Source organism: Staurois parvus, unplaced genomic scaffold (assembly GCF_062004578.1).
Source record: "Staurois parvus isolate SC_StPar_1 unplaced genomic scaffold, SC_StPar_1.0 ptg000018l, whole genome shotgun sequence".
Taxonomy (NCBI): domain Eukaryota; kingdom Metazoa; phylum Chordata; class Amphibia; order Anura; family Ranidae; genus Staurois; species Staurois parvus.
The window spans coordinates 14,295,949-14,316,196 of record NW_028317814.1 but is presented as its reverse complement, the minus strand read 5'-3'; the positions used below and the strand labels follow the sequence as shown (position 1 = coordinate 14,316,196).

Below are 20,248 nucleotides of genomic sequence, written 5' to 3'. Positions count from 1 at the left end.
ACCCCACTCTGTCATTTTACGTGGCCTACCACTTTGTGGCTGAGTTGCTGTTCTTCCCAGTTTGTTATAATACCACTAACAGTTGACCATGGAATATTTAGTAGTAAGGAAATGTCACGGATGGACTTACTGCACAGGTGGCAACCTATCACAGGACCACACTTCAATACACTGAGCTCCTGAGAGTGACCCATTCTTTCACAAATGTTTGTAGAAGGAGTCTGCATGCCTAGGTGATGATTTTATACACCTGTGGCCATGAAAATGATTGGAACCCCTGAATCCAATGATTTAGAGGGGTGTCCCAATACTTTTGGCAATATAGTGTATATACTGGAGCAGGGTGGATAAAAATCAATGATTTTTTTAAAAAAAATCTGATTTGTTTTTATTTAAATCTGATTTTTTTTATTTAAAATCGGATTTTTTTGAATAAAATGCTTTTTGAGAAAAATATATTACCATCCAAAGGTTATTCCATCATGAAATAAAGATTAGTTTTTTAATTATGTAGAATAAGGCTGTATATGTTTAATTTTTTTTGGTAAATAAATTCCATTACTACATTCACAATGTCATGCTCTTCCAGAGGTTTTTGTAAGATTATTGGGCAGTTTCTCTGCCTACAAGATATTATCACAGATGCTTGGTTTACTTTTGCAGTTCTCAAAACTGAATTTTACTCAGCGGAGATCACATGCCTCTTCTTCACAGCAAAAATGTTATAACATGAACAGAGTTAAGAAAAAGACCTTAATCCTAACTTCTACAAACCTATGAATACAGAATCAACCCCTTCACTGCTAAGTTTCAAGAAGTTCAGTGAATAGAATAGAAACAATATTTTTCTGATTGTTTGGAGTGGAATAGATCTGCACAAGAAGAAAGTGAAACTAAGTGTGAGGAGGAAGGGGCTGACAGTCTAAGTTTCTTAAAATATATATATTTTGTTTAGCCAAATTAGTTACCAAACATGGATGTTTGTTTAAGGAAATCACATATGCTGGAATGTTATTGTTTCAGTTGAATAAATCTATTTAAATTGTTATTATTAAGGTAATGATTATTTTTCTCCTTCCTAAGTACAACAGAAAAGTTGTCCAAATATGAATGATTAACCTATTAAACTGGGGATAAAAAAACTAATATGAAAAGTTGTTATTCTAAAAATCTTCATCTACTTGCATATTAAAGATATACCAGCAAGAATCAGTCTTTATGTAGAAAACTAGGATTTAAATCAAGCCTTACTGACTAGTGATTTAAATTGTGATTTAACTCAGTTTGATTTAAATCAAATCCACCCTGTACTGGAGTATTTGTTACATCTGAACCTATGTCACCATACAATAAATAATTTACTATAAGAATAGTGATATGTAGAACTGTAGGGAAAATTATGGCAATAGATCTAGGAAGGTTCTATGTATTATTAAAAGAGCAACCTCAATGACCCTTTACCATCCCTGTGTTCTATTTTTGTTCCCCTCCTATCTTGTTAGCAGGGTTACCTTCAAAATACATACTTACACATCCAGCTGATATAGTGTTGTCCTGGGTCAAACCACCGATCCACTGCAGCATTCCAGGTCTTGCTCCACCATCTCATTTACTTACAACATCAGGGGGGAACTATCTATTTTGGGTTCTTGTAGCTGGCCTCATGATGGCATGCATGTTTCACTTCATCAGGGGGCTGGCTGCAAGAACCAGAGCCTCAGCAAGCCCCCTGATGACGTGGCATTGTAAAGTACCCCAAGGCCTCCCTCCCTTGATGCACCAGGAGGGAAAAAAAAAATGAAATGAGGTTCCCATGGCATCACCACAGCCCCATATTACACATGACCCCACCTTGGCTTCTAGCCCACAAAAATGAACACAACATGCAGAAGACGTAAGAGGCAGGCAAGCAAGTGTGCTGTCTTCTCTACCATGTCCATGTGTGCAGTATCCTTAAGGGCTGATTCACACTAGAATGCTGCGCGGGTTTCGTGCACCGCATTCTGAATGCGCTGCCCTTGCGACCTGCAGTGGGTGTCAGTGCAATATTACTGACACAGTAAACACAGTGCATTGGCCCACACCACATTGCATGGTACAAAAGTATGAAGTGTGAATCAGTCCTTAGAGTCTGATGAGCTTAAATACCATGGTGTGTATTCTGGCTAAGATTGTCAGCGCCATTTTCTACCCTCTCAATTTTGCAGGACGGCGGTCATGATCTTCTGAACTCTCCCTCACCTCAGCTCTGTAATCCACTTTGACCTTAGTAATATTCCAGTAGCAAGGCTCATCGAATTGCTCCAGCCAGGACTTCTTGGTCACCTCTATGTTCTTACATGCAGGGTTTACAAACAAATGGGGCACATTGAGAACTGGCTATATATATATATATATATATATATATATATATATATATAGTCTTTTGGCGCAAGCTACCATTTCAGATTAGTGTTTGGCAGCTTTTTTGGAGGACCAGAAGAGGGTATCTGCAAGGTTAGGCCTTGTGTTCTTACATGTAGAGTTTACAAGCAAATTTGACTCATTGAGAGTTGGCACTATATAAATTGTCTTTTGGTGCTTGCTAACATTACAGATCAACTTTTTGCATCATTGCAAATCACACATATATGTCTACATTGCGTTGTTGATTGATCTCTTATTGCGCAGGTCTTCTCCAAGATGCAGGGTCAGAAGGTATGCTGGAAGCTCTGAGTTCAGCTGGGTATACTTACTCCTTAGAGCCACACTCTGTGCCATGGAGCATTACCTGGAGAAGAGAGATGCCTGCTGACTGGACATGTGTAGTAAGTTGTGATTGGAACAGACAACACGTTTTTGTATTAGAGCCGCTTATATTTAAAGTGGAAGGATCAGTCAACTCCAAACTGATATTTTAGTTCTTTGTAGGTGCTGCTGAGATAAAATGCCTGTTAGTTCTTTATATCTCCTGGGGATTCTCTTATTGAGATCTTTGTTGAGCATCACAGGTTTTCACAACTGATGTGGCCATTATGAGATGTCCCATTCTCTCTATTGGGTTTTCATATTTATTCTAGACTGCGGAAAACATAGCCAGAGCAAAGGTGGCCAGGAACAGTCATGGATTATAGCAGGAAGATCTCCCTGTAAGAGCAATCAAGATCTAAGAAAGAAACCTGGGGCAGTCTCAGTCTGCCAGACGTCACCTGCAATAAAATATCCATCTGAGAGGGTTAGTCCTATTTGAGGAAATCTGTACTATTATTATTATGCAGGATTTATATAGCGCCAGCAGTTTGCACAAAGGATGACAGTACAGTTACAATACAAATTAATACAGGAGGGATCAGAGGGCCCTGCTCAGTAGAGCTTACAATCTAAGAGGGAGGGTCAATTGATACAAAAAGTAATAACTGCGGGGGATGGGCTGATAGAGAAAAATACATGTACCGTTGCTAGGAGGGGGCAGGATAAGCCTCTCTTAAGAGATGAGGTTTTTAGGGATTGTCTAAAAGTGGACAGGGTAGGAGATAGTCGGACACATTGGGGAAGGGAGTTTCAGAGGATGGGAGTACCTTTGGAAAAGTACTGAAGGCAAGAATAAGAGGAGGTAACAAAGGAGCTGGAGAGCAGTACGTCTTGGGAGGAAGGAAAAGAACTGGAAGACTGGAATTTTGAGACTAGGTTAGTGATGTAGCTGGGGGCTGAGTTGTGGATAGCTTTAGAAGTTGTTGTAAGTACCTTGAATTTAATTAGTTGAGTAAGCGGAAGCCAGTGGAGGTATTGTCAGAGAGGGGTGGAGGACACTGAATGGAAGCCAGTAGAGGGATTGTCAGAGAGGGGTGGAGGACACTGAATGGAAGCCAGTGGAGGGATTGGCAGAGAGGGGTGCAGGACACTGAATGGAAGCCAGTGGAGGGATTGGCAGAGAGGGGTGGAGGACACTGAATGGGGGCCAGTGGAGGGATTGGCAGAGAGCGGTGGAGGACACTGAATGGAAGTCAGTGGAGGGATTGGCAGAGAGGGGTGGAGGACACTGAATGGAAGCCAGTGGAGGGATTGGCAGAGAGGGGTGGAGAACACTGAATGGAAGCCAGTGGAGGGATTGGCAGAGAGGGATGGAGAACACTGAATGGATGCCAGTGGAGGGATTGGCAGAGAGGGGTGGAGTACACTGAATGGAAGCCAGTGGAGGGATTGGCAGAGAGGGGTGGAGGACACTGAATGGAAGCCAGTGGAGGGATTGGCAGAGAGGGGTGGAGGACACTGAATGGAGGCCAGTAGAGGGATTGGCAGAGAGGGGTGGAGGACACTGAATGGAGGCCAGTGGAGGGATTGGCAGAGAGGGGTGGCAGACACTGAACAATTGGTAAGAGCAAATAGGAGCTGTCAGTACTAAAGTCTCTTTTGGAAATTCTAGTTGCTGGACTATTATGCTAACCCAAAGGCTTTCAGTACTTTGAGTCAATAACTCAGATTAGATGAGCCGTTCTGATTTTTCTCTGGGTTCATTAGCTAAATTCTTGCCCTAGGTTGGAAATAGAGATGAGCGAATCGAACCAGGCGAAGTGGAATTCGTTTCGAATTTCAGGAAAAATTCGATTCGTGCCGAATCCGAATATTAGCCAACTTCGGATGCACGAATCGAATTTTTCCCGATCAGCCGGCAAAAAGTGTCCCTGCAGAGAGCTCCACTATTTCTGACAGTTCTCTGACAGTTCCTTCACATTTACAGCGGTTGAAACATTGTATCTATTTGTTTCCATTTAGGATACAGATGTTTTTATTCGGAAACAGATACAATGTTTCAACCGCTGTAAATGTGAAGGAACTGTCAGAGAACTGTCAGAAATAGCGGAGCTCTCTGCAGATACACTTTTTGCTGTACTGGAATACTTCTTCTTTTCATTCTTCTTTTCATTCTTCTCATTCTTCTTTTCATTCTTCTTTTCATTCTTCTTCTCATTCTTCTTTTCATTCTTCTTCTTTTCATTCTTCTTTTCATTCTTCTCATTCTTCTTTTCATTCTTCTTTTCATTCTTCTTCTTCTTTTCATTCTTCTTCTTTTCATTCTTCTTCTTCTTCTTTTCATTCTTCTCATTCTTCTTTTCATTCTTCTTTTCATTCTTCTTCTTCTTCTTTTCATTCTTCTTCTTCTTCTTTTCATTCTTCTTCTTCTTCTTTTCATTCTTCTTTTCATTCTTCTTCTTCTTCTTTTCATTCTTCTTCTTCTTCTTTTCATTCTTCTTTTCATTCTTCTTCTTCTTCTTTTCATTCTTCTTCTTCTTCTTTTCATTCTTCTTTTCATTCTTCTTCTTCTTCTTTTCATTCTTCTCATTCTTCTTTTCATTCTTCTTCTTCTTCTTCTTCGTTGTGCCCCGTGACTGCCCAAATGAGTGAAGTGTGCGGTGATTCTAAGATCGACGGCACTCATCTGCATGTCATACTGACTGACAGTATTATTTCTCTTCCCCAGCAGACTCCAAGGGCATTTAAATTAAAGGTACAGTGTTCTGCACTAATATAAAGGCTCTCTGAAGCCTAGAAACCCTTTTAATAAGTTAAATTCGCAGCGAATAAATTTGCATTGAATCAAATTTCTCCCGCAAATTCGGCGAATCAGCCGAATTGAATTTTTGAATAATTCGCTCATCTCTAGTTGGAAGCTCTGAATTTATTGATGCCAAAAATAGCCAAACAACAAACATTTTCAGGGGAAGGTCAGTAATGAAGGCATCCAGGCTGTGTCAGTACTGGTTTCCTTTATGTTATTATGTTAAAAAGAGAATAATACATTCTAATAATTCATATTTTATGAGAAAAGGTTTCCATTGTATTCTTTTTATGGCACCACCTTTGTGCACAAACAGCAAGCCACTGCACACAATGTAATTCTCACACACTGTTTTCTGTAATTCCTTTTACCTATATGCAGAATACATTTTTTAAACCTGAATGCCAAATGCTAAGCATGTATATAATGTCATCATGTAATCTGGTAAGTATTCAGTAAACTATAATCAATGTATCATAAAACTAGCATACAGTGTTAAAGTGGAATTTCACACAAAAGAGGGAGTTCTTTTTTTTTGCCGCCAACTCACCCCCCAACATGTTTGGTCATACGTTGTTACGTTACGGTCATACTGGGGGGGGGGGTCGAGCGGGTATCTAGTTTTGACAGGTATCTGCTCCCACTTCCACTTGGATCGCTTAGGCAATCCGAGTGAAACTTCGCCCAGGCGATCCAAGAGAAACTTCACCCCCACCCCCCTCTTAACCCGCAACATTTTGGGACACATCACAAGTCCCAGAAAGCTGCAAGACCATTCACAAAGTGCAGCTCAACTTGTGCATGCGCAGTAGGTAGCTGGCTGTGAAGCTGTTAGGGCTCACTGCGCACTTCAATTAATAAACATGCTTGCACCGGGCTGCCAAAGACCAGTGAGTAACCAGCCCAGGTGAGGGCGGCACTTGATCCATGGATATCTAAATATCCTTATAATGAAAGTCAGTAGCTACAGTATTTGTAGCTGCTGACTTTTAATTTTTTGGGGGGACTTTGAAAATCCTCTGACTTGATATCAGCCTGCACAGGGGGCACTAAGACTGAGAGAGGTATTCTGAGCTTATCATGGCTAACACTGGGAGCAGCCTCCAAGGGTGGGAATCAGAGGGATGAGATCATCAGTATTGGGCAGGGTGGATAAAAATCAATGCTTTTTTTAAAAAATCTGATTTTTTTATTTAAATCGGATTTTTTTTTAATAAAATGCTTTTTGAGGAAAATATATTACCATCCAAAGGTTATTCCATCATGAAATAAAGATTAGTTTTTTAATTATGTAGAATAAGGCTGTATATGTTTAATTTTTTGGGTAAATAAATTCCATGAATCCATTCACAATGTCTTGCTCTTCCAGAGGTTTTTGTAAGATTATTGGGCAGTTTCTCTGCCTACAAGATATTATCACAGATGCTTGGTTTACTTTTGCAGTTCTCAAAACTGAATTTGACTCAGCGGAGATCACATGCCTCTTCTTCACAGCAAAAATGTTTTAACATGAACAGAGTTAAGAAAAAGACCTTCATCCTAACTTCTACAAACCTATGAATACAGAATCAACCCCTTCACTGCTAAGTTTCAAGAAGTTCAGTGAATAGAATAGAAACAATATTTTTCTGATTGTTTGGAGTGGAATAGATCTGCACAAGAAAAAAGTGAAACTAAGTGTGAGGAGGAAGGGGCTGACAGTCTAAGTTTCTTAAAATATATATATTTTGTTTAGCCAAATTAGTAAATAAACATGGATGTTTGTTTAAGCAAATAACATATGCTGGAATGTTATTGTTTCAGTTGAATAAATCTATTTAAATTGTTATTATTAAGGTAATGATTATTTTTCTCCTTCCTAAGTACAACAGAAAAGTTGTCCAAATATGAATGATTAACCTATTAAACTGGGGATAAAAAAACTAATATGAAAAGTTGTTATTCTAAAAATCTTCATCTACTTGCATATTAAAGTTATACCAGCAAGAATTAGTCTTTATGTAGAAAACTCTGATTTAAATCAAGCCTTACTGACTAGTGATTTAAATCGTAATTTAAATCAGTTTGATTTAAATCAAATCCACCCTGGTATTGGGGGATTAAGTAAGAAAATTGTTACTCTACCGGGACCAAAGAAGAGAATTTTTACCAAAACAACAGCAAAATTATACAACAAGAACACAAACAGTAACACTAGCACTGTAATAATAATATGTTATGAGGCAAAAAGAAGTATGTGTGTGTGTGTGTGTGGGGGGGGGGGGGGATAAGGAGTGCACATAAGACCTACTACAAATATTTACTCAGAATGGTGATATAATGCCAGCTATTGAGAGCTGCTATCTTGGGGTGTCCTCTCTTCCTCTTAGATTTGGTTCACACCTGCAGATGCAACCAAATGCAGGTGCATTTCCATGTGTGGCATGAATGGCAGCCTGTTCATTTCCATGGACTGCTCTACACACGAGAAACACAGAAATTAAGTTCCGAACTCTTTTCATTCAGCTAACACAAAAATATTTCTGGATTTTCCAATCGCTGTTTTTATATTCCAGGATGGTCTGGATCTATGTAAAGGGAAAGAAGAGCAAATGCTGATTCTGGTGGAGCCTAGAGAATTTCTCAAGAGTGTCTTCTATTACATTCAGGTAAAATTTGGAAAGGTGAAGAACATGCAGATTTATATATATTCTGTATCTGCTACCCCTCTCTGCCAATCCCTCCACTGGCTTCCCATTGCCCAACGGATAAAATTCAAAACATTAACAATAACATATAAAGCCATTTATAACTCTGCCCCAAATTACATCACCAATCTTGTCTCCAAATATCATCCAAACCGTACTCTCCGCTCCTTGCACGACCTTCTACTCTCTAGCTCCCTTGTCTCCTCCTCCCATGCTCATCTCCAGGACTTCTCCAGAGCTTCCCCCATGCTCTGGAACTCTCTACCCCAATTTATCAGAATATCGCCTACTCTGCTCACTTTTAGGTGATCTCTGAAAACCTATCTCTTCAGGAAAGCCTATCCTGCCCTCAGCTAATAATGGAATCTTCTACTCCTCCTACCAGTCCATCCCCCACAGTTACTAACTTTTGAACCACTAGCCCCTCCCTCTTAGATTGTAAGCTCCAAGGAGCAAGGCCCTCCTATCCCTCTTGTATTGTTGCTGTATTGTCTCCCGTTATATTGTAAAACGCTGAGCAAACTGTTGGCGCTATATAAATCCTGTATAATAATATACTAATAATAATATAGGGACCCATGGGGCATATAGCTCAATATCCATGTGCCATATGTACAATAATTGCATTTGCTGAGGTCAATTATAATAGATGTAAAAAAAGGTTTACAGTATGTGTCCTAGATTTTTTATTTTTTTGTGCTTAAAGTGTTACTAAACCCACAACAGTAAAATCAGTCTGTATATGCAGTAAATCATGCTTGTTATACTCACTGTGGAACCTAAGGGGTTAATCCTCTGCACTGTGTAAAAATTATGTTTGATCCAGACTTCTCTGATCCTCCCCTTCTACTGCTGTCCCCAATCCATCTGCTGATAGAACAGAGCCTTGGAGACAAGCTGCACATGCACAGTTTGGTGTGTATTGCTAGAGACCTTTTTTTATTTTCTTGGGAGAGTGCATATATCCAGCACAGGGTCAATAAGCACTGTCCAGACAGAGGTTTCGGGGTCATGCAGCCTCATAAGTCAGTCGGGAGAATGAAAACTCCTCCTACCATCTTTATCCAGTACTCTGCTGGACATTGATAGAAGTCTCAAGACTGCTCTACCCGCTGATAAAATAAAAGGTACTTAGCAGTTTATATTTACTAAAATAATTATATTTCCATGTTCTATGTACTGTGGGAGGCCAGATATAGTTAATGCAGGGTCCAGGGTTTAGTAACACTTTAAAGTGGAGTTCTACTCACTTGTCAAAAAATAACTCATTAGCTACAAAAACTGCTGACTTTTAAAAAACAGCCATTTACCTGTCCCTCGGTCCTGTGGTGTGTCTCCCGCAGCCCGTTTCACCGGCCGTCCTGGATTCCAGGAGGCCAGCAGGCCGTCATGTATTCCAGGAGGCCGGCATCTTCAGTGTGGGCACCCAGCTGTGATAGCTTGCGGCTTCACAGCCGGGTACCCACTGCACATGCGCGAGTAGTGCTGCACTTCCTGAATGGTCCTGTAGTCTTCTGGGACCTGTCACGTGTCCCTAAAGACTACAGAGAGGGAGGGAGGACAACTTCTGTTTCCAATCGCCTAGGCAATCAGACCGGAAATGGGAGCAGGTACCTGTCAAATTTGGGCACCCAAAGGTGCCAGTCCTTAATGGGGAGCGGGGGAGCAGTCCTTAAAGCGGAACTTCACCTTTTGGGAGGAGCTCCGCCTTAAGGCTCAGTTTACATCTGTGCGTTTAACTGCGTTTTTATCAAGTTCCTGTGAGTTATGTGTGGATCAGTTTATTAATTTCAGTGGGCTTCCCTACATGTAGGAATCATGGTAAAGAAGCCCCTGACCCCTGTTAAAAATTATGCCGCATCAAAACGTACCCTGCATTTCAGTATGTGTGAAAACAGACGCATGGGAGTGCCATTAGGAGTTGATAAATACTACTACTACTAATAATAATAATTAATTAATTCAGAAATATTGGCACTGCCACGTGTCTGCCAAAGGACAGCCCTTTTGTTACCATTTAGTAACTTATATAAAGAGAAGTACAGACTCCTGTAGTGTTGGCTCTGAAGAAGAGGTTGTGTCCTCGAAACGCGTTAGCCAGTTGGTCATCCAGGGTTCCATCGTATGGACTCAGATGTTGTTTGGATCATACACCTTGTTCAGTTTGACATACCTGTGTTATTATGTCCATTGTGAGTATGATACCTATTTTTGTTTCTTTAATACATTATTTTAAACGATAATGCACTAGGTCGGTGCGCCCTTTTTCTGTTTCTCCATTTGTATCCAGTGTATTCGGACCACCCCGGTCTGTTGAGGGCAGCAAGCAGTGCATATTCCAGAAAATTCCAGAACATTCTTATTAGGTCTACTGAGTCCTTTCCTAGCGCAGGAGTAAAGTGTTTGTTGTACAGGATGTTTTGCGTCAGGAAAGCGCACAATTTTGTTCACAGCCAACAGTAGTGTGAATCTTACCTTAGAGAGACTTGAAGTAGTAAAATGTTGCTAAATGTCTATGTATATTTCAGTTGTTTTCATTTTGGGAGATTATACGTGGAAGTAGTTTAATTACAAAGGAATATGTAAGAAAAGGCATGTACTGTAGATGGATATAGAAAAGATATGAAGTATACAGATAGAACAAAGGGGAAAACAAGGGAGTGATGCGAACTGAACCCACATTTTCTTCCACTCAGGCTTTAGATCACCTGAGCAGCCATTTTTTTTAATAACAACAAAAAGGTACTTTTTTTACTCAAAAGAATGTCATGGTAAAATGTTCCCATATTGATTCATGTGCTTTCTAATTTGTAATGATAGATCCGCTTTCATTGGTATTAAAAGCATGGCATGATCGGGGTGGAGGTTGTGTTTAATCCTTTCACTGGCACTGACGTAAGGGCAGAACTGCTTGCAGTAGGCCATGTCAGTAATCCTTTTTGCAGTTGCATTCCCTTAAGCCAAGGGTCTCCAAACTTCCTAAACAAAGAGCCATTACTGTGCTTCAGACTTTTGGGGAGCCGGATTGTGGCCCTTGGGAGTAGAAAGGTCCTAACATGAGTGGGAAAACGCAATGCCCCATTTTTGGTGTCAGTGGGAGGAATTGTGCTCCATCATTGGTGTCAATTGTTGATGTCATTAAAGGGAGTTGTGTCCCTTCATTGGGATCAGTGATGGGGGGAGGTATGGTTGGTATCAGTGGAAGAAATAGTGCCCTAAGGGCTGGAAAAAACAAGCAAAGGCCTGCATCTGGCCCCCGGGACACAGTTTGGAGACCACTGCCTTAGTCTATAAGCTAATAGCCACTACGCTGATCATGAACTTATGGCAGAGTGGTACCTGAGACTCTCCTAATTCATGAAGGGCCACAATCAGCAGCTGCCGATCATAACCAGTGAAAACATTGCCAAAGTGGTCTGGGTATGTGAGGTGAAAAAATGGACATCGGGCCCAGCAGTGAAAAAGTTAATAACAGCCTTGTAAGATCTAAAGTAGCTGATCCCTCTCCATTCCTGGCTCCTGAAAACGCCATGACTCCGACCTCTGTGTTTGGAATAGATAGGAAGTGTTCTGGAAAGAAGATCACCTTGGCTTTTTTGGGGCTACATGATTATAGAAGGTAAGTTGGATTACAGACTGCAACTTTCATTAAAGAGGACCTTTCACTTTTGAAATAATACCATTAGTCTGATTCAAGTTAAACATTTTTATTTACATTTTTTTGTCCAAAAAACTTTCTGTTCAAAGCTACAGTGTTCAATAGTCAGTCTGATTTTAAGATGCAAGTCTGGTTTACAGATTGAAATTTAAAGCAGAACTCCATGTAAAATTTTACTTTCCCATGCAGTGGGGCTGTGCGCTGCATGGGAAAACTGCTCGTTTTGTCCAGGGGTTTAGTGGAAAAGCTATATATATCCCGTCCTCCGATCCTCCGGAAAACCACGCTCCCCCAAGTCCAGCGGTGGACTGTTCCTGCCATCCTCAGGCTCTGAGACGGTCTGTTGGCATGATGACGTCAGGAACAGTCCATTGACAAGACCGCTAGTATGCGGGGGGGGGGGGAAGCGGCAAGGACCAGTGTTGCGCTCTGAGGATCATCTGATTCGGTAAGTATATTTTCACTCTTATGACCCCTAGACAAAAACGAGCAGATGGCCCGTGCAGTATGGGCACAGCACCACTGAATGGTTCAAAAAACATTTTGCCCCGATTTCTGCTTAAAGGTTAAGTGTTGAAGGTGAGGTTGCACACACATTAATAAAATCAAAAATGTGCATTTATTAAAAGAGAAGTATGGGCTATACAAAGAGAAAATCTTCTACTCACCTAGGTTGATGCAGCATCAATCTGATGCTGCATCTGTCCCCCACCGGCTATCCACTGAGAATTAAGTGATCAGACACTGCTGATCGCTCAGTTCTCCCCTCCACTCTGAGAAGGGAGCAGTGATTGTCAGTGACTGGCTCTCTGCTCTGCCCCTCCAGCACTCACTGGAGTGATAGGCGGGGGTGGGAGTGGCTGGCTCAGGATATCAGTGGATTGCTGAGAAGCTGAGTCAGTTGCCGGTCCAGGATTCTGGGTGGATTCCAACCATGTGGTTAGGATCTTTCGGAGCCTGGACTGGCTCTGTGAGGTCAGAAAATGGATCACAGGAGTGCAGAACAAGCTGCACACCTATGATCCATAGGAGACGATTGGCAATGCTTCTCTTTTAAATATATGCATTCAGTCCTGCAGAGCATTGCAAGTGTAATCAGTGCATAGTGGGTGTAGTTCACAGGCACCTGCATTATTTACCCCAAGTCCTCAGTTTTTTGCTAAAAACCGTGCACTAACAACACCAGACTTCTGGTTCCAAAAGCTAACGTAACAAAGAGGTGGGTTCTCTTTTTATAGTAAGTAAAGTGCAGCACTATAAATAAGTAAATAAATTATAATAATGTCCGTATAAATGAATATTCTTATGGTGACAATCCGTGTGTAGAGTACCCACTATGGCGGTACTTCAGTGCTTGTGCTTTTAAAAGTGGGGTAAGAATACGCACTCACCAGATGCGTAAATAAATTACGCATATAGATCAATGATCGGAGGTCCCCTTTAATGAAGTGGAGTCATTGATTTCCTAGAGCTCACCCCTGAATCAAGATCTACCTTATTACACAGAGGAGGGAGTTCCTGCTACACAGGTTGCTACACCCACTCATCCCTTAAAGGGACCTCTGGTTTACTGGATCCATATACCACCCAGAAGTGCCTGACATACCACCCATACAGAGGGAGGATATCTCTATACATGGCTTAATCCGCTTCCTTAAAGGGGACCTCTGATGATTGATTTAAATGCGTAATTTCTTTACACATCTGGTGAGTGCGTATTCTTACCCCACTTTTAAAAACACAAGCACTGAAGTACCGCCATAGTGGGCACTCTACACACGGATTGTCACCATAAGAATATTCATTTTATACGGACATTATTATCATTTATTTAATTATTTATAGCGCTGCACTTTACTTACTGTTTTGACTGAAGTTTTATTTGGTTACCTTTAGTGCATAGCTGCTGACGTTGAAAGCACTCACTTTTTTATTTATTTATTTGGGGTTCTCTTTTTATGCTTGAAGACGGAAAACACTGAGATGGTATAAGTGAACTGACTGAGCTTTAATAGTAAATGTTTTTTTGACCACCAGATGTCAAAGACTGTCGCGTAAGATGGAGAGACACTCTCTAGAGCCAAGCCTTTGCTATGATGAACAGCCAGAAAGCCAAGTGACCAGGCGACATATAGATGAGGTTGGTAGCTAATCTACATTTAAATACCAGTCCTCGGTTAAAGACTTCTCCATACATCATCTTCTTTAGTATCATCTTCTAGGATTAGTTTTGGAAACTAAATTTTGAATACAATTTTTTGTTTTAAGCAAGAGCCTAAAATGAATTTTGTTTTGCTACATAGTTCTTTTACTTTGCTGCATTGTGTCCTAAAGGGGGGGGGGGACTATGTGGCCCAGTGAGCTTATGCAATACATTTCTGTCTTAAAGTGGAACTAAAGGCACACGTACTTACCTTAGTTCTAGTTCCAACAATCTGACACCCATAAAGTCCCTGCTCGGCGCTGTTCTCTTCTCCCTGGGTTCTTTTGGACCCTGGTTTTTGTTTGTTTTGATTGGCTGATGTGGGATGACATCACTCCCATACATGTGCAGGAGTGCAGTCATCCGGGCACGCTGGGAGTTTGCCAGTTTGTGCAGTTCAGTGTACATTCTACAGAGGACTGCAAATAGGCAGGAAAGTGTAACATTGCATTTTTTTTCTGCAATAAAAAGACTGCCTGTTCACAAATGTTTCTATTTTACATTTAGTTCCACTTTAAGTTTACATGTTCCAGACACCTCAGGTCCCATGCACACTAGACATTTAGCAACGAAGCATGAGATCCCAGCATCTTGATGCGGGCGGAAGGCAAAGGTTGCACCATCCAGCCTCACTGTCGGCAACTTGTAAAACTCTATGAGAGGCTGAAAGCTGCTGCGGCTGGACAGGCCTGGATGTTGCACTGAGTGTTCCTAATGTTTGTGGCAGTATCAGGGGTGGACTGACAACTCATGGGGCCCCCGGGCAATAGGGGATTATGGGGCCCCTGTGTCCTTGTCCAAACTCAAAAAAGCCTATGAAAAAGGTACCAGGGGCATCTCATGGGGCCCCCTACTGACCCCGGGCCCTCGGGCAGTGCCCGAGTTTCCAAATGGTCAGTCCGCCCCTGGGCAGTATGTGGCCAAGGATGAATGCTGGGAGTGCACACTGCATGTATTCTGGGTAATCGTTCCTGGGAACATACTGCCCTAAATGTTAGTACCACTCTGCGCACCATCCAGTCCCATCCATCCGCAGCAGCTTTCAGCCTCTCATAGATTTTTTCAGACTGTCAGCAGTGGGGCTGGATGGTGAACTTTTCATTTGCACCAAAATGCCAGGATTTCAGGCACGGGGGGCTAAACACCCAGTGAGCAATGAGGCTTTTATGTTGAAGCCATAATATATTTTTCAAACTAGCTTCTGGGGAGAATTTACTAAAGATTTGTCACTTTATTTAACCTTCCTGTGTAATTTACAGTAGAAACTGAGTTATTGTCAAAACTTTTTGTAAACTGACTGCCAAGTGGCAAGATCAGCCCTCTTTCTGATCAGTTTCAGAGCTGTAATAAGAATCTCAGACCTTCTCTGCATCAGTGGCCCCGGCTTAGGTGTTTTTTTTTCTTTTGTTTTTTTTTTTACTTTTTGTAGTCATGAATGTAAAATTATTTTGTAAGAAAAGGAGCGACCTTTGCATCTCTTTACAAGATCCTTTTAGATTGGGGCAGCACCTAAATATGGGCGTAACATGGTGCAAAAAGATGGAGTTGCCCTTTAACTCTGATTTTTCTCTAGTTTATTATCACTGTTAGGCATGCTGTCAAATCTAAATTTTAATGTGAAAGCATTATGTATATTCTAATAAAGTTTTCTCTGTGATGTCACCTTCTTTGATAACTGTTATCCTCCTCTGTGGAGGTAGGCACTTATCTTTCTACAGCTGTACCATGAGACCGAAGTCTTATTCTTGGATACATGGAGAGAACTGGGGCAACATGTGTGTGCTGTGACCAAGAGTATAGCTCAGCGCCCGTTCCGGTGAGTTCACAAAAAAGTGACTGGACAATGTAAATTCCTTGTGAGTGAAAGGTTATACAAGTGACATGAGCAGCCTTATAATCATTGCCCTGCTTTAATGGATTATTTAGATTTCTGTTTTTCAGCAAATCAGCATTTTCAGGTGGTATAAAGGAAAAAGAATTTACATTTAAAATGAATTGTCTATTTTGAATCCACTGAATGCCTACTAAATTATTTCCGTTTTAGGTGTACGCCAATAACCAAACTGCAACATCTTGAAATAACATACACTTAGAGCAGAGCTAAACCCTCTTGCCCTTTACAGCCAAGGAAGCTATTTTCTTAGCCTCTGTTTAATCATTTGACCTCTCGAAGGTTTTACCCCCTTCATGACCAGGGAATTTTTTTTATATTCACCACTGTGCTACTTTAACTGGCAATTGCTCAGTCATACAACACTGTACCCAAGTGAAATTTGAGTCTTCTTTTGGTGTTATTTTTTATTATATAAACAAAAAAAAACCCCAAAAAAGTTTGGGGAAATAAAACACAATATTTTCTACTTTCTGTTATAAAAAATAAAGAAATGTAAAAAATCTAATTTCTTCATAAATTTAGGCCAAAATGCTGCTACATGTCTTTGGTAAAGGAAAAATCCCACTAAGTGTATAATAATTGGTTTGTTTGAAAGTTATAGCATCTAAAAACTATGGTGTATATATACTGGAATTTACGCAGCTTTAACGCTGTGCTGGTGATCAGTGACTTACAGTTGGACTGTGATAGTGTGGTGGGCAATCTAGTGCTAACAGACCGTCACTGGGAGGTAAATTAAATGACACTGACATCACTAATACAGTGATCAGATATAATACTTTACACTGTCCCTGTACTAATTACACTGGCTTGGAAAGGGTTCACATCAAGGGGCAGTCAAGGGGTTAACTGTGTGCCTAACAAGTGTTGTATGTGTAATATGTGCTGCTTTTACTAAGGCCCCTTTCAGACGGGGTGGACCAGTCAGCGGATCAACTGTCTTCTATGAGCGGTCGAATGGAAAACAACCGCCTGTGTGTTTCCATCCAACTGCCATCCCATCCGATCCGGTGGACAGAAGGGGAATGGATCCCCATCCATCTCTTTTCGACGGATCAAATCGGATTGGATGTCGTTGGGTGTAAACAGACACATGTCCATTTACACCCGCCGCTCCATAGAGGAGAATAGAGGTTTCAATGGGTCCACCTGAAAAACGGGCAGATGGACCCGATCAGAACGTCTATGTGAAAGGGGCCCAAGAGATCTGGCTGTTTTTTTTCCCTGCTTTTCAGGGAGAAGAAACAGACAGATCGCTGTTCTGTGTACAGAGTCCTGTGTGTTTGTAAACACAGGGCTGTGTGCTGTGAATGGATACAGCCAATCAGCAGGTGTCAGCCATAAATCATTGGATGAAACCTGCTGACAAAATTGCACAGTGTCCAGTCTCAGTGGGGGTCAGCAGTGGGCACACGCATGCATGCCCCAAATTTTTCTTTTCTTTGCAGCAAACATTGAGGTCAGATGACCTATAAGTGATGGTGCAGCAAGGTGGACCGTGGTAAACAACGTTCTCTCTCTGTCTGCAGGTTGCACTGGGAGGCTCAGAGCTACTCCTTCTGCACCTCAGCAGGCACCTGGCGAGGGTGGGGACCCAAAGGATCGCTCACTGGCTTACCATTGGCCTGGAAGAGACAGATTCAGCAGTTTAATAGAGTCAGTCCAGCAATGGCTGCAACTATAACAGAGGCCTATCCTTCTCCACAACTCCTTATGCAGGTCAGTGTCTTTGTGTAATGTGTTTTCTGCCCAGGATCCACATGCAATGGGGGAGATTTACTAAAGCTGGTGCAGCTGTGCATAGTAACCAATCAGCTTCAATCTTCAGCTTGTTCAGTTATCCTTTGACAATAAAACCTAGAAGCTGATTGGCTACCATGCACAACTGCACCAGATTCTGTGTGCACCAGTTTTAGCAAATCTCCCCCACTATTTTTCACACTAAAGGGAAAGCTTGAGCATCTGCAGATATTAGACAGAGGAGTGTATAGCCATAGGGATCATTGGTCACTCCTATCAAAACAATGGACCATCTTCTAAGGCAGGGTCTCCAAACTTTCCAAACAAAGGGCCAGTTTAACCTCTTGACACATGCAAATGTGCGGCCTCCCGGTGTCTGGGCCTAGACGCTGAGCGGCCGCACATTTGCGTTCTATTAAAAAAACATATGTGCTGAGAGCACACGCCTGCGCACTCCCAGCACACATGTCCAGTACTCATGGAAAGGTCCCAATCTCCTCTTTCGATCGCGACCTTTCCCGATCATGTGACAGTGTGTCACGGCGGTCACATGACGCTAAACCCTGCCCCGCCTCCCGACTTCTGAAACCCTTAAAGGGCCAGGAGGCGCCGGTGCCAAGGGGTAATGTCCTTTAGACTTTCTGGGGGCTGGATTAGGAGTAAAAAAAGTCCCTGATGTTAGTGGGGAAAAGTCATTGACGCCATCTTTGGTGTCATTGGGAGGAAATTTGCCTCATCATTGGTATCAGTGAGATAAATTCTGTCCCATCTTTGGTGTCATTGGGAGGAATTGTGCCTCATCGTTGGTGTCATTGAGATGAATTGTACCCCATCATTAATGTCATATGGCCCTATTGTTAGTGTCATTGGGAGAAATTGTGTCCCATCCTTGGTGTCATTGGCAGGAATAGTGCCCCATCATTGGTGTCAGTGAGGGTAATTATGCCCCATTGTTGGTATCATTGGATGAAATAGTTCCCCAAGGGCCAGATAAAAGCAAGTAAAGGGCCGCATCTGGTCCCCTGGCCACAGTTTGGAGACCACTGTTCTAAGGCATGCCGTAGAAAAGCACATATCTGAAATTGACTGGAAGTAAGACATTTACTTAGTTACATCAAGCTGATGTACAGTATATATAAAAATAGACCTTGTTTTTTAATTGCTTGTATAAGATGGTTTTGAAATTTTACAATCTTTCCCAAAGCCCCTCTCATCTACTATTCCCCACTGACAGGTAAGCTCAGTGGCCAATAGGGAGGCACAGGAGCCAGGAGAGGGGGAGGGGGTGTCAACCCTCACCATTACTCTTTTAAGGCAATATTTGCATATTCGAGCACCCCAGAATATGGGGATCTCTGGTGGATCTGGAAAATATTAAAAGGAAAGTGCTTCAAGTATTTCTTAGACTTTACCATACTAGTCTGGAAGGTATTAAAAGGTAAGTGCTTCAAGTATTTCTTAGACTTTACCATATTAGTCTGGAAGGTATTAAAAGGTAAGTGCTTCAAGTATTTCTTAGACTTTACCATATTAGTCTGGAAGGTATTAAAAGGTAAGTGCTTCAAGTATTTCTTAGACTTTACCTTACTAGTTTAATAGAAACATACATTGATGCTGTTCTGTAATCATTATTACATCATATTAATGTATTTTTTTCAGTGTCAGCAGTGTAAGCACCATGTTTGGCTTGGTATCAGCCTGCATTCCCCTGTACAGCAGAGCTCAGAAAGGAGGAAGCACAATCAGCCAGGTGTTGCTGCAGTGCAAAAGGAGCATGCTGATAAAAGAGCAGTGATGAAGGGATGAGCGCAGTGTGCTGCTTCTCCTTTCATTGCCCTGACACAGGGTGGGGTGGAAAATAGATCTGTAAGTAAAAATGAATCCACAGCAGAAACAAATCAAGTCCCCTCCCCTTCCAGGCAGGGATGTGCTGTGAGGCAGAGCTGTGTAAATGGTAAGACCGGATGGACAGAAACACAAATCCTTTAGCAGGTAAATAAGCTCACATGTACGCATTTCATCTGTTCCGTATTAATTCTAGTAGTCGGTGTATAAAGCTGATGTTATTCAAAGAAAGTAAATTCTGTATCTTTTCTCTCTATCCAGGCATACGTGGCATGTAATACTGATAAAGAGAGACTATCTCTCCTCAGTAACCTGAGGGTACCACGTGCTGGAGGTGCCACAGACGATATGGAGTATCCAGATGAAGATGTCACACAGTCTAATGACCAAGACCAGACAAGAGAGAGGCGCATTGGTCCTGATTTGTCACGACGCATCTGGCTGTTCATGACCTCAACCAATCCAGAACTGGTATTGGACTTAAATTCCTAGTACATAATCACTGGTGCTTTTGTACTGTTATTTGGCAGTAAAGTATTTATAATAAAAATATGTTTCCAATCATTGCAGTAAGGAAAATGTGCCTGTGTGTTTTAATGACTGGCTCATTCGCACCCTATGGAAAGATCTATAGTCACTTTAGATCAGTGGTTGTCAACGTATGAGATAAAGGGGGCATCAAATG

The 20,248-nt window shown here is 41.6% G+C and overlaps 1 protein-coding gene across 1 annotated transcript; it reads left to right on the top strand.

The window, feature by feature from the left end:
* The first annotated feature begins 1,872 nt into the window (after positions 1–1,872).
* On the top strand, positions 1,873–20,055 carry LOC149473111 (structure-specific endonuclease subunit EME2-like). Its single transcript, XM_089684001.1, has 8 exons — positions 1,873–1,894; positions 2,671–2,807; positions 8,092–8,183; positions 11,738–11,842; positions 13,919–14,021; positions 15,785–15,900; positions 17,508–17,697; positions 19,825–20,055. The coding sequence occupies exons 1-8, from the start codon at positions 1,873–1,875 to the stop codon at positions 20,053–20,055; spliced, it is 996 nt and encodes a 331-aa protein (XP_089540127.1).
* The last annotated feature ends 193 nt before the right edge of the window (positions 20,056–20,248 follow it).